Source organism: Pituophis catenifer, unplaced genomic scaffold, assembly GCF_029215685.1.
Source record: "Pituophis catenifer annectens isolate HBS135680 unplaced genomic scaffold, rPitCat1.0.hap2 SCAF_9, whole genome shotgun sequence".
In the NCBI taxonomy this organism is placed as follows: Eukaryota; Metazoa; Chordata; class Lepidosauria; order Squamata; family Colubridae; genus Pituophis; species Pituophis catenifer.
Window position 1 is genome coordinate 19,749,633 of NW_027256889.1, and position 23,057 is coordinate 19,772,689.

Consider the following 23,057-nt stretch of genomic DNA (forward strand, 5'->3'; position numbering starts at 1 on the left):
TTCTTAATGCCTTCAGGGGAAAAGAGCCAAGGTCCACTTGCTCCAAATAAAGGTGACTGCCAACGAACGTCACTAAATGCCGGGTTAGGCAAGAACAGCCTGCAAAATAGACTTGTCAGGTTGGAATCCATTCCAGCTGAAAGATCAAGAGACAAAATTGATGTCACTGCTCCCAACCGGCCTTATGGGATCTGTGGAACCTGATACAACCGTAGTTCAGGCAATCTAGAGCATTGGCAAATGGGGCTTACTTGGCACGGAATGCCCCTTGCATCACAGTGAAGAGCCACGGTGTTGACACGTGCTTTGTGTACAAATGAAGGATGTGGCCTTGGCAACGAAGCACAATTATTGTTGAACCCTGGGAGAGAGACTTAAGGCTACGCTTCTCTTCATTTTACCAGATGGAAGGGAGTATTGCTTGCGAGAGCCAAAACAAACACTGCATCTGTTTTCAAGCCATCTTCTCTTGTTGATTTAATGGTATAAATGTGCTTAGAAGACTTCTCCAGGTCTACAGCGCAAGCTACACCTCTGTGTGAGCAGGAAGCACCAGAGTGCCAAATGGGGCCTTTACGAAGAGGAAGCTTGATAGGACAGGTATGTGATTTATTTATTTATTTTGCCCCAAAGACCAAAACGAGTAGAATTATCTAAATTGCTGCAACAGGTATAAGATGCAACAAAGAAAGATGGTATGATTCTTAGATTTCAGTTACGATCGTCTCCATGCTAGCATTAAGGATAATCCCCATGGGATTCAGTGGGAGATTTTTAACAACTGTGCATAGAATCAGGTTCTAAGGCAGAGGTCTTCAAACTTGGCAGCTTTAAGACTTGTGGACTTCAACTCCCAGAATTCTCCAGCCAGCATAGCTTAAAGCTATGTCCACAAGTCTTAAAACTGCCAAGTTTGAAGACCTCTGTTCTAAGAGGTTTGGTTTAATCAGAAATGTTCCAAGCAACAGAGAATTTACAGTGGCAAAGGTTTATGAATAGTGGTGTTTAAATTCAACTATATAAAAAGGTATAACAAAATGAAAGTCCATCTTGGATCCAAGTTAAGACTTTTAAATGAATGATATAATCTTTTAATCCAATATCAATCTTGACTCCTGATGATTACATGGATACTTCATGTAGTTTTCTTGGCAACATTTCAGGAGTTTTCATTTGAGTGTGTATGGACTGACCCCCAAATCACCCAACTGTTTTTGTGCCTAAAATTCTAAAATTTTGGTCTAAAATTTTAGTCTAAAATTCTTTGTCATTTATTTAACCATAATACCAAACCACAGTTCTATAAAAATTTCCCAATTCAGGCACTTTCCATATATGTGAACTTTCAATTCCTAGAGTTCCTTACCAGGCAGGTTTAATCCAGCACAGCTATTTAAGGATCAGCAAACTTTGGCTGGACGGTGAATGTGATTAAACCTCAAATATAGTTATTCAAAACTTAGTCCCCAAGGGTAATAATTACAATATGCTTATGACTGAAACTTCATTTAACGGGAATGGAAATAGATAGGCTGAGAAGGGCTTTCCTGGCAAAGGTTAATTTTAAGAGGCAAGAGAGGTAGCATAATATATTTAAGAGGGATCATCACCATCCTATAGGAATACTGGGTGGACTGGAAGAACAGGTAATAGAGGACACCTGCTTTGCATCTAGGAAATCCCAGGTTTGATGCTGAAGAAACTCCTCCCCCAAATCCTGGAGAGCCATTGACAATGTAAATACTGGAATTGGCAGTTTCCTCTGTTGGAAGACAAACAGGCAATTCAATTCATAGTGGCAGAAAAATCCACACCAGTATGGTGCTGTTGTAAACGAACAGAAACCAGAGTAGAGGAGCTGTCAGGTTGGAGGACAGAAGGTTTTCAGCAGAGAGTAAGAAAGGAGAAAACCACACAAAAGCCTCAAAAGTAGAAAGGTTGGGTTAAGGAAGGTCTAGACTAGAGTAAAAGCACTTGAAGAGCTTCATGAGTGTTGTTTATTAAATGCTTAACCTGGTTCCTGAATTAATCCATTATAGGAATAGGAATAGGAATAGGAATAGGAATAGGAATAGAAATAGAATAGAATAGAATAGAATAGAATAGAATAGAATAGAATAGAATAGAATAGAATAGAATAGAATAGAATAGAATAGAATAGAATAGAATAGAATTCTTTATTGGCCAAGTGTGATTGGACACACAACGAATTTGTCTTAGGTGTATATGCTCTCACTGTACATAAGGAGAATAAAATACATTCATCAAGAATAAAAACAAAGATACAACACTTAGTGATAGTCAAGGTTACTAATAAGCTATCAAAATCATACTAGGAAACAAAAACAATATAATTGAAAGGTACAAGCAACATGGTTATAGTAGTAAGTGGGAAGAGAGAGATACTAGTAAGGAAGAGAAGAATAATAGTAATACAGTCTTAGCAAATTGACAGTATTTATTTAATATTTAATAAAGATTATTTAAAGTAGTGCAGGGAGCTGGGTCGGCTCAACAAATTAAGCCACAAAAACTTAAATTTAGCAGGTCGCGGAATTGCCACCGGTACATTTGCAACTGCCTGATTAAGGATGCTTCGCCAATACCATTAACACTTGTTATTCTTGCCAAGTCCTTGAGCACTCCCAGTTGCTTTCCAGAACTCCAGGAGAGTTTGTCTTCCTCCCTCTTGTCTCCCCCGCAAAAAAAATAAAAATAAAAATCCCATAAATTCCCCCCCCCATGCTTAAAAAGCAAACCTTCCCCCTTCTCATCTCAGGCTCCCTGGGGCTCCTTAGGTACACTTCTCCCACTCTCACAGGAACACCGCCTATTGCACATGCTGCAGTTCAACCTTGCCAGCAGCGCGTCCGCTGCTCGCCATTTCCCCTTCTCTTTATAACAGGCAGATGTTAGGTAGGTGAAGCTCGCCCGCCTCCTTTGCACAGAGGGAAGCAGGTTCCCCAGAGCAGGGGTCTCCAACCTTGGCAACTTTAAAGACTTGTGGACTTCAACTCCCAGAATTCCTCAGCCAGCAAAGATAGATAGATAGATAGATAGATAGATAGATAGATAGATAGATAGATAGACAGACAGACAGACAGACAGACAGACTGATAGAAGATAGATAATAGATAGACTGATAGAAGATAGACAGACTGATAGAAGATAGACTGATAGAAGATAGAAGATAGATACTGATAGAAAATAGATAGAAGATAGATAGATAGATAGATAGATAGATAGATAGATAGATAGACAGATAGATAGACAGACTGATAGAAGATAGATAATAGATAGACTGATAGATAGAAGATAGACAGACTGATAGAAGATAGACTGATAGAAGATAGATACTGATAGAAAATAGATAGAAGATAGATAGATAGACAGACTGATAGAAGATAGATAGATAGTAGATAAATAGACTGATAGATAGAAGATAGACTGATAGAAGATAGACTGATAGAAGATAGATAGACTGATAGAAAATAGAAGATAGATAGATATAGATAGACTGATAGATAGAAGATAGAGATAGACAGACTGATAGATAGAAGATAGATACAGATAGATAGATAGACTGATAGAAAATAGAAGATAGATAGATATAGATAGACTGATAGATAGAAGATAGAGATAGACAGACTGATAGATAGAAGATAGATACAGATAGATAGATAGATAGACTGATAGAAGATAGATAGACTGATAGATAGAAGATAGAGATAGATAGACTGATAGATAGAAGATAGATACAGATAGATAGATAGAGTGATAGAAGATAGATAGAAGATAGACTGATAGAAGATAGATAGAAGATAGATAATGATTGATAGATGATTAGATAGACTGATAGATAGAAGATAGATTGTTAGATAGATAGACTGATAGATAGAAGATAATGATAGATAGATATTTAAATATTTTGGCATTAGTTCTGAGATATGCAGATGCTTTCCTGGCAGCGTACCCAATATTTTCCAAAGTCTGGAATGCCACCAGACTAAAAGCAAGGGTCTCCAACCTTGGCCACTTTAAGACTTTATGGACTTCAACTCCCAGAATTCAATTCCTCAACCAGCTTTGCTTTGCTGGCTGAGGAATTCTGGGTGTTGAAGTCCACAAGTTGCCAAGGTTGGAGACCTCCCCCCTGCCCCAGAGGCTTGGATTACATATCCCTAACCGTCTCAAGAAGTGTTTTTTTTTTTTCAAATGAAATTTGAGACAACCAGGCCGTGGATGATCAGAATCTCCACGGACATCTCCCATAAATCTTGCTGGCCGGGGATGATGGGACTTGTAGCTCGACGCTCAGAGGATGCGGAGGGGGGGGGAGGAGCGCAGAGATCAGCCAGGTTCTCTCAGAACTGATCCGCGGTCACGTGGTCCAGGGGCGGTGACGCGGCCATGGCCTATCACGTGACCCGCCTCCTCCTCCTCCTCCTCCTCCTCCGGAGTGAGACGACGCGCTTCCGAGATGGTGGCGCTGAAGCGGGGGCTGCCGCGGCTAGTGGCTTCGCTGCGGCCGGTGAGCGAGCAAGGCCAGCGGGGCCTTCTGCAAGGGTGGCCTCGGGCGCTGCTGTGGCTGAGAAAGAGGGAGAGGGAGTTCCCTGTGGGGCTGCTGGACCTTCGGGCGCCTTTCCGCGCGCGCTTGGGACTACAGCTCCCAGCAACCCTGGCGTAGAGGTTGGATGGCAGAGGATTCTGGGAGTTGCAGTCCAAAATAAAATAGTAATAAAATCTGGAGGGCACTCACCTTGCCTGGGTTTCCTAGCTTACAAACCTGTGGCTGCATTCGCTTTAGATCAGGGGTCTCCAACCTTAGCCACTTTAAGACTCGTGGACTTCAACTCCCAGAATTCCTCAGCCAGCTTTGCTTTGTTTTACTGGCTAAGGAATTCTGGGAGTTGAAGTCCACGAGTCTTAAAGTGGCCAAGGTTGGAGACCCCTGCTCTAAAAGACATAAATGGCCAAGGAATTGCTGGCTGAGGAACTCTGGGAGTTGAAGTTGAATGTATTGTGAGCCGCCCTGAGTCTTCGGAGAGGGGCGGCATATAAATTGAATTAATGACATTAATGACATTAAATTAAAGTGGCCAAGGTTGGAGACCCCTGCTTTAGATAGTGACTTGGACTAAGGTTAAGGTAAGGTTGGCTGTTGGTTTGTTGTTTGCTGCCACTTATTTGTGTTGGGAGAACTCCCATCTGCTTGATTCCTTTGCCAGTGCAAAATATTTGAAAAACTCCCAAGCATCTGAGCTAGAGAGCAAGTGTGTGTGTGTGTGTGTGTGTGTGTGTGTGTGTGTGTGTGTGTGTGTTATTTGCCCTCGGGGGTCAGAACAAGCGGGCCGTGACGTGGGTTCCACGAGCCCTGAAGTGTTCCGAGATGTTTGTGATAAAGTCAGTCTGCTCAATAACAACATGGGTAGAACGTATGCAACCTCTCCTTAGTACACGGGCAGGCGGGCGCAAGGTATGTCCGGAGCACAAACCTATGATTGTGTGTCTTTGAGCCTTCGACTCTGGCTGGGAGTACTGGGGAGAGGTGAATTCCACATGCACAACTGGGATATGTGGCTGCAACACGGGCAGGATAAGAATAGTATCTTTAACTTTTCCAAGGATTTATAATGCACTCCAATTTGTTTGGTGGCTGGTCTTTTGGGGAGGCATTCTTATCCTAAGCTAAGCATGGCCCACTTTTTACTATATGGAGCTGTGCCTTTTTTTTTTTTAAGGGCAAGTAAATAGAATAGGAAGAGGAAGAGAGAAGAGGAGGGGAGGGGAGGGGAGAGGGGAGGGGAGAGAGGAAGGGAAGGGAAGGGAAGGGAAGGGAAGGGAAGGGAAGGGAAGGGAAGGGAAGGGAAGGGAAGGGAGTATTGGCCATGTGTGATTGGACATACAAGGAATTTGTCTTGGTGCATATGCTCCCAGTGTACATAAAATAAAAGATACGTTCATCAAGAATCATAAGGTACAACACTTAATGATAGTCATAGGGTACAAATAAGCAATCAAATCATATTAGGAAACAGTCAATATAAATTGTAAGGATATACGCAACCAAATTACAGTCATACAGTCATAAGTGGGAGGAGATGGGTGATAGGAACGATGAGAAGATTAATAGTAATGCAGACTTAGTAACTAGTCTGACAGCGTTGAGGGAATTATTTGTTTAGCAGAGTGATGGCGTTCGGGAAATAACTGTCCTTGTGTCTAGTTCTGGTTTGCAGTGCTCTATAGCGTCGTTTTGAGGGTAGGAGTTGAAACAGTTTATGTCCAGGATGCGAGGGGTCTGTAAATATTTTCACAGCCCTCCTTTTGACTTCGTGCAGTATACAGGTCCTCAGTGGAAGGCAGTTTGGTAGCCATTGTTTTTTCTGCAGCTCTAGTGATCCTCTGAAGTCTGTGTCTGTCTTGTTGGGTTGCAGAGCCAAACCAGACAGTTATAGAAGAAAGAAATAGACCAGTCAATGTAGCATATGCCTCCTCGACATGACCACAATTGAGCCCAAAATTTCTGTTGCTAAGCAAGACAGCTGAGTTTCATGACCTTTGCCACAGATGTTGAGTGAATCATTGCAGTTGTTAATAACATGTTTGTTAAGTGAATCTGGCTTCCCCATTGACTCGGCTTGTCAGAAGGTTGCAAAAGGTGACCATATATGACCCTGGGATATTGCAACCATCATAAATTTGAGTGAGTTGCCAGGTGTCTAGATTTTCATCCCGTGACCATCGGGATGCTGCAACAGTCATAGGTGTGAAAAATGGTTGTAAAGTCACTTTTTTCAGTGCTGTTTTAACTTTCAGCAGTCACTAAATGAATTGTAAGTCAAGAACTACCTGTATATGCAGGGTTAGGACTTTCTGCTAGGACTTTTATGTAGGTGGAGATGATTTAAATATTCATGCTTTAGTAGGACTCAAACCTTTGAGCTTCATTCTCTGAATCATTTGCTAATGCTGCTTCAAGGGCATTCCCAGGTTGCCTCTCCAATGCCTATTTACATTCATGAGCAAACAACCTGGGAAATGCCTTGGAACAGCCGTATTGAGCTTTCTGGCAGACATGGCTGCCTCCGTGCTTTGTGGAGGTGTGCACTGATTGTGCCCATATGCTTCATGAAGTTTTTTGCATGCTTCGTACAGCCCTAAATTTCAACTCCTACCCTCAAAACGACGCTATAGAGCGCTGCACACCAGAACAACAAGGACAGTTTTTTCCTGAACGCCATCACTCTGCTCAACAAATAATTCCCACAACGCTGTCAAACTAGTTACTAAGTCTGCATTACTATTAATCTTCTCATCGTTCCTATCACCCATCTCCTCCCACTTATGACTGTATGACTGTAACTTTGTTGCTGGCATCCTTAAAATTTATATTGACTGTTTCCTAGTATGATTTGATTGTTTATTTGTACCTTATGACTATCATTAAGTATTGTACCTTATGACTTGATGAACATATCTTTTCTTTTATGTACACTGAGAACATATTTATTTTATTGTTTATATTTATATACCGCCCTTCTCCTGAAGGACTGGGGGCGGTGAACAGCCAACAGATAAAACACAAGAAATATAAAATTTAAAAACAGTATTAAAATCCAATTAAATTAATTTGGCCCACAATTAAAAACATTCCTGTGTTTTTCATTGTTGGTGCATATGCACCAAAGACAAATTCCTTGTGTGTTCAATCACACTTGGCCAATAAAAAATTCTATTCTATTCTATTCTATTCTATTCTATTCTATTCTATTCTATTCTATTCTATTCTATTCTATTCTATTCTATTCTATTCTATTCTATTCTATTCTATTATCTCATGTCTTTCACACCTGAAAATGTGCAGAAACATAGCTACTTTTTAAGCCTGACTAGGTGGCTGAAGTGGCTAAGTCACTGAGCTTGTCGATCAGAAAGGTCGGCAGTTCAGTGGTTCAAATCTCTAGTACAGATCTCCTGCATGAGCAGGGGGTTGGACTTGATGACCTCCAAGGTTCCTTCCAATTTTGTTACTAACCTTAAGTCGTTGGGGAAAGGTTCAGCCACTAAATCGAGGCTTGGGAGCCAAAGATAGCTACAGAGCCTCAGATTACCCACTCCTGTCTTAAATGAAGAAAGCATCCTAGAATATATTTGTGATCTATCTAAAACTGCACATCAGAAGATGTGAGGTAGCCAGAAAGGACAGCTGATAGAAGTTGACATGTGGGCAGATTGGTTAACTACCACCAATTTTACAATGAACTTTTAACTTTGAGGTTTCCTGCATCATAGAGTTCCCTGGAACACAGTGGTTTTCAAAAAACAGAAAACAGCAGTCATATTATGCATTGGTGAAGTGTATATAATATCTGCACGCAGGAATGTCTTACGACAGTGGTGAATTACACCCCAAATGAAGCAATATAAAAGGAGAAACCCAAGTTCAAATCACAGTACTAATATTAACTCAAGCAAGGCAGGCGTTTGCTGCTGAGCCAAGGGAGATAGAAATCTACCTGATTTGGGATCCTCTAGTTTAGCATTGCCTGAAATCTGGGGCAGTGATGGTCCATGATTTCTAAAAGGTCTTTCCCGGCCCCGTCTGGATGTGCCAAGACTGTCTCAGGGAACCTTGTGCAGTATTCCAAAAGGTTAGTCATGAAATAGCCTTAGCTGCTTTGGACTTCATTGGGGAGGGCAGGGTAATTTTTTAAAATATACTACTTCAGGAAAAAGTAAATTGGGGAAAAAAATGTTTGAAATTATCAGTTGCCAGCCTTGTGCTAATCAGATCTTCCTGGATATGATTTCTTCTAAAGACAAACTGCAATCCTATAATTCTGTCTTTTTTTTTTTTGACAAGTTTTATTGGTTTCCCCCCCCCCATACACACCCACATATTTTTTGAAATAGAGTATTGACCATATCATATCATATCATATCATATCATATCATATCATATATAATTCATCATATCCAAATATATTTTACTTAGTTACAGTTTCTGCCAAAGTGTCCTTTTTCCATATTTGTTAATCAAATCTTAATTTTTCTATTCTTATTTTTCTAAACAGTATCTTCTTTCACCCTCAAATTCTATTTTTTCTATTCTTAATCATCTACATTCTCCTTAATTTTATTTTTTATTAATTCAATCTTTAATATATTTAAACGTGTTCAGCAATCCTATGATTCTCAAGGAGTTATAACCAGACATATCTGGAGACTGAAAGGTTAAAGAATATTAAATGTATCTATCGCTAGCAAAATTACATCTCTTGTAGAACCAAAAATAATTTTTCTTCTTACATTTGATACACTCAGGATGCGAGATGGTCTACTGAATTCACATTCTTTCTTTTCTTTCCCTTGTTCTACAGATCAGTTTATCAGCCGTTGGAACATTTCCCAAGCATGTGAAAATTGTTGAGGTCGGTCCACGAGATGGCTTGCAGAATGAAAAGGCAAGTGACTGCTGCCTTTTGGCTGAAATCTGAAATAAGTGGCTTTGGTGGTTTTATGCTTGTGAAATGAATGTTTTGACATCAGCGCTGTTTTGATTTTTCTCCTAGGTAAAATGTTGGCATAGCTTAAAAATTCAACCCTCAATCTGTGTTCCTAGAATTCCTGTCAGTTTAATTACTTAAAATATGCTGAATGTGCCAGTAGATGAGTGGATGCCCATTTGGGAGAGTGGATTTGGACTTATGACCATGTGATTTGCTTAATGACCACCCTAAAAATGGTCAAAAATCAGGTCCTGACTTACGACTGCAATGATTTATGACTGAAATTCCAGCTCCAATTGTGGTTGTCAGTTGAACACTAGTTGTTAAGTTGTTAAGTGAGTTTACACATGACTATGCCTGATTTTACAATTGCTTTTGTTGTGTTTGTTAATCAAATCTGGCTTCGCCTGTTGACTTTGTTTTTGGAAGCCAACTGGGAAGTAAATGTGGTCACATGACCTGGGACACTGCAGCCTTTGTAAATACATGCCAAGCACCCAAATTGCAATCACGGGGATGCTGCTATGGTTATAAATACAAAGGCCAGTCAGAAATCCCTAATTTCAGCACTGTTCTAACTTTGCACAGTTGCTAAATGAGTGGTCGTATGTCGAGGACTTACCTGTATGCAGAACCTCAAGTAGGGAGTTTGTTTGCAATGGGTAAACATTTGAGTCAGTCTCAAAGTCTGGCTGGCATTGGCAAACCTGAGAAAAGGGAAGTGTTTACAAATCTGATTGATGTCACAAAGTCAACAAAATTAAATCCGGCAAATGTGTTTCTGTTCATTATAATAGGTATGTTGTTTCTGTGGGCCTCTTCGTTTGTGGGCTCCATTTTAATAATCCACAGTTAGGGAAGTTACACAGGAGTAAAAACCGGAAAGGGTTATAGAGTGCAGTGATTCCGCCACAACGGAATGTCGAGAAGGAAATAAAATTATGGAATTGCTGTTAAAGGGGAATTCTCTCTCTCTCTCTCTCTCTCTCTCTCTCTCTCTCTCTCTCTCTCTCTCTCTCTCTCTCTCTCTCTCTCTCTCTCTCTCTCTCTCTCTCTCTCTTTCTCTCTCCAGAATATTGTTCCCACCCAAGTGAAAATTGACTTAATCAACATGCTGTCAGAGACGGGTCTCTCTGTTATAGAAGCCACCAGTTTTGTCTCTCCAAAATGGGTGCCACAGGTCAGTATGGAAAAGGACGTAAAGGGGTTGGCTACGCAAACTACAGTTTGCTCCTTTGCAAGATCTAGTTCGGCTTATTGAACATACCTTAATTAAAGCAAATTTTGGCTTAGTCTTTGGTATAAATGAATGTCTCAGCTTGGTTTCTTTCATAATGAGAGGCATAATTTTATGTTTTTCCAGATAATCTAGTAAATGCTGAATCGAAGGGCTGGGAGGAGTTCTACACCAAGGATCTCCAACCTTAGCAACTTTAAGACTTGTGGACTTCAACTCCCAGAATTCTGGGAATTGAAGTCCACAAGTTTTAAAGGTTGCCAAGGTTGGACTTTCCTGTTCTACACTTACAAAAAGGGTGACTAGTCATCTCAATTCAGTACAGCATGTGGCGGGATTACCTCCAAGGAATTATAACCTGCTGTTTGTCCTTCGTTTTGGTACCTAGATGGCTGACCACACAGAAGTGATGCAAGGCATCAGGAAGGTCTCTGGAGTCAGCTATCCTGTTTTGACGCCCAACCTCAAGGGATTTGAAGCAGCGGTAAGAGAAATCTGCAGTCCAAAAGCTCCTAGGTCCTTGCCCTAGGTACTAATGAGTGGAGCTATAAGACCTGTTGCATTCTTCTCTCACAGTGCTCTTCGATAGGTACAGGAAGTCCTCAAGTAAGGACCATAATGGAGCCTGCCCATTACGGTCATAGGTTGTGACAATCTTGCCATTTTTTTTTTCTGGTGGTTGTTAAGCAAATCCATGGTTTGCTATGGGCCAGATTTACTGAAAAACAGAAGTCAAAGTGCCGGTTTTCAACAAAACTGTCTTAAATTGAAGTCACATGACCACCGGGCCTTGCAAATAGCTGTAAATATGCCAAGCACCCAAAGTGGAATTATGTGACCATGGGGGACCTCCCCTCCCCCTGACTGTCAGAACTTTGAATACAGGTCACAAGTACCTCCCAGTTAGGTCCATCAGAAGTTCAAACGGTCACCAAGCAACCTGTTGTGGTCCGCCAGCAGTCTGCAGAGCTGGCAGCGGAGTCAGACAGCGATGAGGCTGAGGAAGAACATGGGCCAGTCCTGGAAGCTGGGGAAGGCCCGGATGAGGGCTCTGCGTCGGAGGCAGAGATGGGGCCAGGGCCATCGGGGAGTGATGTGCGACTTCAGAGCCTCCAGAGGCTGATAGTAGAGGCAGAGGAACAGGAGGAGCCTGTTCCTAGTGCACGTATGAGAAGAGCTGCCAGAAGGCAGGAGCAGCTGAAGCAGAGAGGACGACTCAGGAGTAGGGCCAAGAGATGATTGGCCCCTCCCATAAGGCTTAAAAGAGCAGCAACGGCTCTTGGCTTCTTTGCCGGAAAACAACCGTTGAGAGATTTGCTTCTTGTTTGGCTGTAGTTATTTCTTCTGTTCCTGAACTGTTGCCAAGAAAAGCCTTTGGCAGTTTGCCTAATTATCCCAAGGTCAGAGATAAACTAAAGACTGGTGTTTTAGGGACTTTGCTTTCATTTCATTTAGAATACGTTGAGAATGAGTTAATTCTCAGCTGTCTTAATAAAATCTGTTTGTTTTTTGGAACTGTTTTGCATTTAATATCAACTACGTGGGCCTGGGTCACAACACAACCAGTCGTAAGTCGAGGAATATCTATCTATCTTCTCTGCCTGAATTGAACAAGCAGATCCATATCTTAAGTCAGGCAGATCGCTAGCCTAGGCCGAACTGAAGAGCTACAGTTGGCTCTCCCATTCATTGCTTTGGCACTGCCTTTCTGGTTTCTCATCCAGAATATTTGCTTCCTTGTGTCTTGAGGAAGTGGTTGTCTGGAAGAGCTTGTGTCCCAGCAAATTGGCTTGGTGACCTTGGCCAGTTACACTCCCAGCCTAACTCACTCACAGGGTTGTTGCTGTGGGAAAAACAGGAGGAGGGAGTATTAGGTACGTTTGCCATATCTTGTGCAATTTCCAGCTGGCATGTGGGTAGGAGTGAAAAGAGGGCTGAGCTTAGAATCCTTGCACAGCAGGAAGCAGTGCAGGCCTTACTGAGGACCCAGACTGTTGAGGGCAATATGCTGACTCTGTAAACTGCTTAGAGAGGGCTGTAAAAGAAGTATGAAGCGGTATATAAGTCTTAAGTGCTATTGCTACATCTCCAGAATCTCTGAAGCCTTATCTGACCAATCCCAAGAGAATCTGGCAAGATTCTTGTAAATAAGCATTGCAACAATAAAGAATTAACTTTGATCAGCTCACAGAGTCATTCTGATTCCTTGTGCCTCATACTTATAAAAGCAATAAAGGTGGGATTAAAAAAATCTTAATCAGTAAATAATAGATAAACTCGTCATGAGGGAAGGAACAAATGCTAGGCTTTTCTGAACAGAGAAATGTATAATATCTAAGCTCTTTTTTTATTTTGTTGGCAGGTGGCAGCTGGAGCCAAGGAGGTGTCAATCTTCGGAGCAGCCTCCGAGCTCTTCACAAAAAAGAACATCAACTGTTCCATAGAAGAGAGTCTGCAAAGATTTAGCGATGTTCTGCGGGCATCAAAAGAAGCCAGTATTCCAGTCCGAGGGTAAATATTAGCACCGCATGCTGATATGGGTAATGAACAAGCATCCTTATGTGTAGCCCGTGAGAAGGAGGAAGGAAGGCTGAGTCATGGAAGAAAGAGGGATCTAAGCAGGAGACTATCCAGCATCCTTTCCAAAAAACACAGTCAGTTTTAGCTCAGTCTTCCCCAATCTGGCACTCTTCAAATGTGTTCAGCCTGCAACTCCCAAATTGAAAGTTCTGTTTAGCAGCTAGTCCTCATGATAATAAAAAGTCATCTCCTCCTCATGTCAATTCTGGACCAGGATTGATGTCTATTAGAATAGTATGTTTATTGATTCCTTCCCTGATTTTTCTCTCTCTCCAAATGTCCTTTACATTTAGCTCTTCTACCGTTTTAAAAAAAGCTTCTAGGTAGAATTCTTTTAGTTTCCTTTTTTACTTTGTTGCTTTTGTAATCTAATTTTTTTAATCTATTATTGTGTTGAAGTCTCCTAAAATGCAGAGATTATCACACTCTATACCACGGATAACATTATGTAATTTTTCGTAAAATTGTTCTTGTCCTCCATTTGGAGCATTCTACTACTAAAACCTGTTTTCGATTTAAGATTATTTCCACAATCAGTATCCTTCCCTCCTCATCTTTATAAATTGGTTATAAATTTTGCTCATGATAATAAAAAGACTTCTCCTCCTCTGTAGATCTTTTTTAAAAAAACCCTACACAACCTGGTAACTTCCCTTCATAATACTCATTGTGGGAAGAGGTTGCATTGCATCTATTGTCCCCCCCCCCGATCAAAAGATAATTAGGTTATGGATAGATCTCTCGTGAATGAAGCAAAGGGAGGCAGGGGCTGCTAATTTTCATTGACCAATCTCCATGATTTTACGTGACAATGTTGCATTTCCTTCCCTTCTCCATGCAGCTACGTCTCCTGTGTTCTTGGCTGCCCTTATGAAGGAAAGATTTCTCCTGCTAAAGTGGCAGAGGTGAGTTCGTGTTATAGGGGAATATATCTTTTCTTTTATGTACACTGAGAGCATATGCACCAAGAGAAATTCCTTGTGTGTCCAATCACACTTGGCCAATAAAAATTCTATTCTATTCTATTCTATTCTATTCTATTCTATTCTATTCTATTCTATTCTATTCTATTCTATTCTATTCTATTCTATTCTATTCTATTCTATTCTATTCTAGGCCTGTTCAGAAGAGGTGTTCTTTTTTTGTAAATGAAACCCTACCTTTTACGAAAAACAAAGACGAACCTTTGAAGAAGAGAGTTAAATCTCACCATACATGTATTGTCCTACTGACTGAGTAGGATTTGCCTTCTGTTCTGATTTCATTGCAAGGACAGGAGAGACCATAGATTAGAGGATCTGTATGGAGAAAGTTCCACGTTCTATTCCATCATCCTTTCTCTGAAAAGGCTGTTTGTTCGTGGATATCTAGCCAGGCCTTGGTGATCTAAACCAGGGGTCTCCAACCTTGGCAACTTTAAGCCTGCCGGACTTCAACTCCCAGAGTTGAAGTCCGCCAGGCTTAAAGTTGCCAAGGTTGGAGACCCCTGATCTAAACAACACTGAATTAGATGTGAATAAACCTTCTGACTTGGAGTGAGGCGCATAAATATCCAACCCTCTGAGCAGCAGCTGTCAGTGAACGAGGAAAAACACGCATTGCACACCTTTGCATGGGATAAATTGAGCTCATTCCCCCTTCCACACCTTGTTGCTTTTCAGATAGGTTGGAAGTTATTTAGCTTGAATGATGCAAATTGAAATCCCATCAACCCAGAAAAAAACAGATAAGTCTTGCAAGGAGAGGTAGGATTTCACCCCTGGGGCAAACTGGATTGAGCCTCCAAAGCAGAGCATTTCTTAGCAGCAGGGAAAAACTAACAGAGGAGGGGATGCAACAGATTCCTTCACCTTTTCCAGGGAAAGAAAATCCTGAAGGTGAATCCATCCTGACGAATTACTATAATGGTGTGTTGAATTTGCAACAGAAGAAAACCAATAAGAAGCTACCATTTTTTAAAAAAACAAAAAATCTGTTCTCTGTGACAGGTGTCAAAGAAAATGTATGCGATGGGGTGCTATGAGATTTCCCTCGGAGACACCATTGGTGTGGGGACCCCAGGCAACATGAAGGAGATGCTGTCTGCAGTCATGAAAGAGGTGCCCGTTGAAGCTCTTGCTGTTCACTGCCACGACACTTACGGACAAGCTCTTGCCAATACACTAGTAGCACTACAGGTGAGTTTTCCCTCAGTCTTCGAAGCAACCTTTAGACCACAGCTGTCAAACTCGATTACGTCACGTGACGTATCACAACGTTTCTTGCCTTTGCGGAGCCAGGGTTGGCGTGTCCAGGGCATGACGCATGCAGCCCATGGGCCGTTAGTTTAACACCCCTGCTTTAGATGTAGTCCTTGACTTATGACTGACACAAAAAATGTCGTCAGGGGTAGAAAATCAGAAGTCCAGGCAGTTGAAGATTTATTGAAGCTTATGCTCTCTACAAGAATCTGAACTACTAACTGTCAAGGGAAATTAGCGGGAGATAATAGAAAGGAATTCAAGGAGGGCTGGACTTAGATCTCTTGTGGGCATGAAGGGACTCGAGACTGATGACGCATTTGACCCCTCCCTTGGGCTCAGTCAGGTCATCTCCCACAAACGTGGATTCAACGTTCCAGCAGTCAGGCCTTCTCTGCAATCCTGTGACCGAACTTCAGATGCTCAGCAGCAAAGCTCCATTTGCAGCATACCATAGCCATGAGACTGCATTTTATGACTGTTAATATCTGAGCATTTTTTTTTTTATTTGATTTATATGCCGCCCTTCTCCGAAGACTCAGGGCGGCTTACAATGTGTTAAGCAATAGCCTTCATACTTTAGTATATTTATACAAAGTCAGCTTATTGCCCCCACAAACTGGGTCCTCATTTAACCTACCTTAGAAAGGATGGAAGGCTGAGTCAACCTTGAGCCTGGTAAGATTCGAACCTGCAATAATTGCAGGCAGCTGTGTTAATAACAGGGTGCTTTAGACCACTGTACTACCAAGGCATTACAGTCATATGTCAAGGACCGCCTAAAATGAAACCAGTTTGCTCACCACCTACCTTCTCTAAATCAAATCCGAGCATTAGGCAGGTCCTGTGAATGAGAATATTGGTAAAGGAGGCATATATACAAAAGAGAATGCAGCATTGCAGGCAAACTCTGCCCACAGCCTTGAGTTCGATCCTGACCGGCTCAAGGTTGACTCAGCTTTCCATCCTTCTGAGGACAGTAAAATGAGGACCCAGATTGTGGGGGCAATGTGCTGACATTGTAAACCACCCAGAGAGTGCTGTAAAGCACTTTAGAGTGGTATATAAGTCTATATACTAAATAATAATATATGTTATTATATTTTAATAAAATAATATTAAATAATATACAGTTTTCAAGAAAAAAAGAGAAGAGAAACTTTATTTGGATCTTCAAAAGGCTGGCTGTAATTTCTCACGATTGGATTACAACAACTGCAAACCGATCTTAAATTTCTGTTTGCAGATGGGTGTGAATGTAGTCGATTCCTCGGTTGCTGGCCTTGGAGGCTGTCCTTATGCTCAGGGAGCATCAGGAAATGTGGCAACAGAAGACATGGTGTACATGCTGCACGGCCTGGGGATTCACACAGTAAGTGAGAAGCTGCTTTAGTTCCCTCTCCTTAACTGGGCCCTCAGAGGTAGGCGTCAGCAGATAAACTAAATCTATACGTTACCAAGCTTTCATTTGATCTTCTTGAAATGCTAAAAATGTGAAAAAATAGTTAGCAGGATAGCTTAGCGGCCTTTTTATTTATATCCCACCTTTATATATATATATATATAATATATATAATATAATAATATAATAATATAATATATATATTATTTATTATATATATATATATTTATTGAAAAAGTTTTACAAACATCAATTTTTCCCCCATTTCCCCCCCATCCCTCCCTAACCCCCCCCCAAACCCTCCCTCCCCATGACTTCCCCAAGGTGAAATCCATCCACATTGTATTATATCATACTTTACCACCTCTCTATTCTCCTCCCTGTGCACTATAAATTTCTACATAACAATAAACTATTTTGCCCCCATATACTATACATTTCTACACAACATTTAGCTAAAAGCTATCTGGTACTTCCTGGTTTGGTATTTATTCTGCACATAGTCTATCCAATTCTTCCACTCCCATGCATAAGTCTCTTGAGTCCGGTCTTTTAAGTATGCTGATATCTTCGCCATTTCTGCAAAACTGGCCATCTTCAAAGTCCATTCTTGAATTGTAGGCACATCAACCCTTTTCCAATATTGACCAATCAGTAACCTGGCTGCTGTCACCATATACAATATCAATTTTGTTTCACCCACTGAAAAACCCTTAACTATACCCAGTAAAAACAAATGAGGAGAAAATTGAATTTTTTTCTTTAAAAATACCTTTATAATTTTTTTATAAGCAACACACGATGGTGAGCGTAGCCAATACTTCTTCCTCCTCCTGTTTTCCCTGCAACAACCACCCGATGAGGTGGTCTGGACAGAGAGAAAGTGACTGGCCCAAGATTGTCCACCTGGCTTTGATGGCTAAGGTAGGACTAGAACTCACAGCCTCTTACTTTCAAGCCTGGTGCCTTTAAACTACTACATCAAACTGGCTTTAGCCTACGTTCTCCACTATTGTGCAAAAGGTCAATTGCTCTTAATTCGTACAAGACACAGAACAAAAAATGCTACCCAAAATTAATACTGAGCACGCTTAAGAGGTGTGAATGTAGCTGTAGGTTTATAGTTAAATTTAGGAAGTGTATTGTATTAATCTAGCCCAGGGATCTGCAACCTTAAACACTCAAAGAGCCATTTGAACCCATTTCCCACAGAAAAGAAAACACCGGGAACCACAAAACCTGGGCGGGTGTGGTCAACTCGACGTCACTCACTCCCACCCAGTCACAGGACACCCCCCAGCCACGCCTACCCAGGTTTTGTGGCTCCCAGTTTTCTGTGGGAAACAGGTATCTCTCTCTGTATGTCTCTTTCTCTGTCTCTCTGTCTCTCTCTCTCTCTCTCTCTCTCTTTCTCTTTTTCTCTCTCTCCTCTCTCTCAGGCCAGGCAAGGAGTGACTGGAAGGGGAGGGTGAGGGGTGGGGCCAGCCGATAGGGAGCCACAGAAGGGGGATGAAAGAGCCATGAGTTGCTGACATCCGATCTAGCCAGTGGCTACTCCTGTTCACTTTTGTTCTGGTCACATCCATTGCATGAGACAAGCATAAATCACTTCTGCAAGAAGACGGTCCATAAGAGAAAAGTATCTGTCTGCTCCTGCATTTAATAAAGTTGCTGCTCCTTTGTAAAGTAAAACCATAATTTACTATTCCCCTTGTTTGTCTTTATTATTTTTAATTCTGTAAGATAAGATCAGAACTAGAATAATCACTAGAGCAGTGATGGCGAAACCGGAACGCATGTGCGCGCGTGAATGTATGCGCACACCGGAGCCCCGGAAGCTCGAAGAGAATGCATGCGCACTGGCCAGCTGGTCTGCGCACCAGAAACCATAAGAGCAGCTGGCAATGGCGCACGTACCCACAGAGAGGGCTCTGCATGTTACCTCTGGCACGCGTGTCATAGGTTCTCCATGTTCTGCCCCAGCTACGGACCCCAAAGAATGCAGCACACACAAAGTCCGTACAAACCTTAGTTTTTCTAATTAAGGACTACTAATGAGTTTGTCTTAGTAGCTGTTCGAACACAAGTACAGTTTAAATCAGTCTTTTCTGAACAAGGGCTGTTAATTTAACTTCATTAACAGCCGACAAGAATCCAAAGAATAATAACTCAATTCTGCGGCACAGTATTTCAGATAACCGTAATCTTACTGTGGTTGGCAAAATGCCCAGAAGCAATTTTCAAGAAAACTGACAAGAGAAACAAGAGCCAAATCAAACGTTTTCTGGAATCAAGACGCCAAGGAATATGAACAAAGTTGTTTCCTGCAAATTGCATCTGTCATCGTCCTTCCTTAAATAGGCTAAGGGAGTGGCCAATTAGCCCCAAACCTTACTCTCGAGGAGACTTCCTCCTGAGGAGCCACTCCTGCCTTTGGGCAGCTCTGTGCGCCTGTGCATCGAGAAGAGGCTCCTCCTCTTCGTCCTTTTCACTTAAAGGAGCTTCTGGAGGTTCTGAAGGCCCTGGCTGAATCCCCGCCTCTGGCACCACATCTTCTCCAGCCTCCTCATTGTCTGACTTGAGTGCCAGCTGCACAGGCTGTTGGCAAATCACCACACCAGCCTCCTTGCTGTCTGAATCAGCTACTAGTTGCACAGGCTGCTGATGGGCCACAGCACTCCATCATGGCCCTAGAGTTTAGAAATTTAATGTTTGTTTTAAATGCTATATATTAGTTAATCAATTACAGCTACGCTTAAAAAAAGTCAGTAAATGAATCTCCCGATTGACGCTTGCAGCTCTTGTGTTCTCCAGAGTCGTCGTTTCACTCGTGGAAGGCTTCTATTCCACATCTACTCTTTAAAGAGGATGAAAAGAAAATTTAGAATGCTGTCTTCAAAAGATTTCGCATTTGAGTCTTTTGGCTGCTTCTGTAAATTGTTCTAAGCCACGTGAAACAGAAGCCTGGCAGAATATTATACGGATAGTCCTTGACTTACAACAGTTCATTTATTGACCATTCAAAGTTACAGTGGCACTGGAAAAGTGACTTATGACTGTTTTTCACACTTACAACTGTTGCAGCCTCCCTGTGGTCAGATGATCAAAATTCGGAGACTTGGCGAGTGGTTCATATGTAGGATGGTTGCAGTGTCCCAGGGTCACGTGACAGGGTGGATTTGATTTAAATCGAGTTGATTTAAATCACAATTTAAATCATGATTTAAATCACTAGTAAAAAGGCTTGATTTAAATCAACTCGATTTAAATCATAATTTTTAAAGAGCAACTGTCATCTCTGCTACTCCTTTGACCACTGTTGACTCACCGATAGTCCCAGTGTTGCAGAATATACAGCCTCATGCTACATAACTAAGCTCCATTTCATGCTGAATAAACTAAATTATTTATGTATCTTAAATAGAAAACTATCTTACGATAGATTTTTACCCCAAAAGTTTTTTATTAAAATAAATTCGATAAAAATCAAAAAAATCTGATTTAAATAAAAAAAACCCGATTTAAATTTTAAAAAAATCCAATTTTTTTGATTTTTTTAAAAAAATCATTGATTTTTATCCACCCTGTCATGTGATCAGCTTTTGTGACATTCTGACAAAGTGAATGGGGCAGCCAATGGGATTCACTTAACGGCCGCAGCGATTCACTTAACAATTGTGGCAAGAAAGGTCATAAAAGGGGCAAAATTAAAATAGAATAGAAATAGAATAGAGAACAGAACAGAACAGAACAGAGTAGAGTAGAGTAGAGTAGAGTAGAGTAGAGTAGAGTAGAGTAGAGTAGAGTAGAGTAGAGTAGAGTAGAGTAGAGTAGAATAGAATAGAATAGAATAGAATAGAATAGAATAGAATAGAATAGAATAGAATAGAATAGAATAGAATAGAATAGAACAGAGTTGGAAGGAACCTTGGAAGTCATCTAGTCCAACCCCGATTAGGCAGGAAACCCTACACCACTTCAGACAAATGGTTATCCAATCTCTTCTTAAAAACTTTCAGTGTTGGAGCATTCACAACTTCTGGAGGCAAGTTGTTCCACTGATTAATTGTTCTAACTGTCAGGAATATTTCTCCTTAGTTCTGAGTTGCTTCTCTCCTTGGTTAGTTTCCACCCATTGCTTCTTGTCCTGCCCTCAGGTGCCTTGGAGAATAGCTTGACTCCCTCTTCTTTGTGGCAGCCCCTGAGATATTGAAACACTGCTATCATGTCTCCCCTAGTCCTTCTCTTCATTAAACTAGACATACCCAGTTCCTGCAACCGTTCTTCATTTGTTTTAGACTCCAATCCCCTGATCCTCTTTGTTGCTCTTCTCTGCACTCTTTCTAGAGTCACCACATCTTTTCACTTAACAGTCTTGCTTAGCAACAGAAATGTGGGTTCAACTGTGGTTAGAAAATGAGGACTACCTGTATAGCTTTGTGGATACAAAATAAACAGCTGGCCCCCCCCCTTTTTTTTCTCTTTTTACCTATAAAGGGAGTGGATCTATCAAAGGTCCTTGAAGCAGGCACTTTCATCTGCAAGATGCTGAACCGGAAGACTAGTTCAAAAGTCGCCCAGGCCACCTGCAAACTGTGAAGTTAGACCAGTGCCTTTCCTGGACTTGCTGGGATCAAAACTGCATGGTAGTCTGGAAACTAACCATGTTAGTTATTTGTTCCCCTAACTTTATTTAAGCACTATCCAATGACTCAGAATTAAAAGACAAGAAGAAGAGGAAACTGTTGGATTTTACACTAAGAGGAAGAAGACATTAAAAGAATGTAGAACACCATCTCTCCCTATCAAACATGTTGGATGTATTTGAAGATTGATGTTGCAATTGTTTTAAGGATCAAATGTATTGTTCTTGCCCTTATTTTTAACCTAGGCCTCTTGTGCCTGAAATCTGTTTTGTACTTAGGGCCATCACACTGCCCAGCATCCCTCCCTCCAATGTTTCTCTAGTCCTGGGCTTTCTAAAGGTTTTAATTGTCAGGACAAGCTTCCTTTTTCATAAGCTCTTGGATCCTTATGATCCTTTTTAGGTGCAGTGGTCCTGGGGAATTCTGGGAGTTGAAGTCCACCCATCTTAAAAGTGGCCAAAGTTGAGAAACACTGGTTTAGTGGTCCTTGTCAAACGTTGAAGCAAGAAAACATACACTGGGATTTCTCTCCAAATAAAAAAAAAATACATTTTTACTCTGGATTTGAATATTTGAGCCATTTGATTTGTGCCAATGTTCTGCCCAAGGGAATCAAGGAGTAGTCAGAGGCAGTCATATAGGTAGTTCTCAACTTAGAACCATTCACTTAATGACCACAGTTAGAACGGCATTGAAAAAAGTGACTTACGACCGTTTTTCACATTTATGGCCATTGCTTCATCCCCACAGTCATGTGATCAAAATTCAGACGCTTGGCAACTGGCATGAATTTATGACGGTTCCAATGTCATGTGACCACTTTTTAATAATAACTTTATTGTCATTGTACGTGTATACACAGTATACCCATACAACGAAATTCATTTAACACCCAAAGACCAGGTCCAACACGCATAACAATCCCCAAACACCCCCCCACCCACCACAATTTGCCACCCCTAAACCACCCAAACATCCACACAGCAGACCAAGTAATGCTGTCCAACAGCTCACTGATGGTGGCCCTTTAATTCATTGTTGAGTGCAATTATAGCTCTGGGATAAAAACTATTCAGAAGACGTGTGGTCTGAGTTTTAATTGTTCTGTATCTTCTGCCAGAAGGCAACAGTCCAAAAAGATTGTAAGCAGGATGGGAAGAGTCTCTGAGAATGTTGTGCAACTTCTTCAAGGAGTGAGATTCGAAGATGTCGTCCAGCGCTGGTAGCTGGAGCCTGATGATATTCCGGACAGTTTTAATGATTCTTTTGCATCCTGACAAAGTCAATGGGGAAGCCAGATTCACTTTACAACTAGGTTACTAAATTAACAACTGCAGTGATTCACTTAACAACTGTGGTTCAGAGTTTCTGAGTGACAGGACCAATGTTTGCAAATGTTTCTAGCTATCTTGCAAGTGGCCTGTCCACTTATGACCGACT

The 23,057-nt window shown here is 41.3% G+C and overlaps 1 protein-coding gene across 3 annotated transcripts; it reads left to right on the forward strand.

Annotated features, from left to right (window-relative positions):
• Positions 1 to 414: 414 nt before the first annotated feature.
• On the forward strand, positions 415 to 22,697 carry HMGCL (3-hydroxy-3-methylglutaryl-CoA lyase). Of its 3 annotated transcripts, none has more exons than XM_070949529.1 (9): positions 415 to 600; positions 9,384 to 9,467; positions 10,585 to 10,692; positions 11,138 to 11,233; positions 13,112 to 13,260; positions 14,171 to 14,234; positions 15,318 to 15,506; positions 16,816 to 16,941; positions 21,469 to 22,697. In XM_070949529.1, the coding sequence occupies exons 1-9, from the start codon at positions 490 to 492 to the stop codon at positions 21,568 to 21,570; spliced, it is 1,029 nt and encodes a 342-aa protein (XP_070805630.1). In that variant the 5' UTR covers positions 415 to 489; the 3' UTR covers positions 21,571 to 22,697. The 3 variants fall into 3 exon arrangements, with proteins under 3 accessions (XP_070805630.1, XP_070805632.1, XP_070805631.1); XM_070949531.1 differs by lacking the exon at positions 415 to 600 and adding an exon at positions 4,461 to 4,531 and having other exon boundaries at positions 21,469 to 22,696; XM_070949530.1 differs by lacking the exon at positions 415 to 600 and adding an exon at positions 5,423 to 5,476 and having other exon boundaries at positions 21,469 to 22,696.
• The last annotated feature ends 360 nt before the right edge of the window (positions 22,698 to 23,057 follow it).

Coding starts and splice junctions, on each gene's coding strand:
- HMGCL (XM_070949529.1), top strand. CDS start 490: ATGTGCTTAGAAGACTTCTCCAGGTCTACAGCGCAAGCTACACCTCTG. Junction 10,693..11,137: donor CTCCAAAATGGGTGCCACAG/GTCAGTATGGAA, acceptor TTTGGTACCTAG/ATGGCTGACCACACAGAAGT. Junction 15,507..16,815: donor ATACACTAGTAGCACTACAG/GTGAGTTTTCCC, acceptor TTCTGTTTGCAG/ATGGGTGTGAATGTAGTCGA.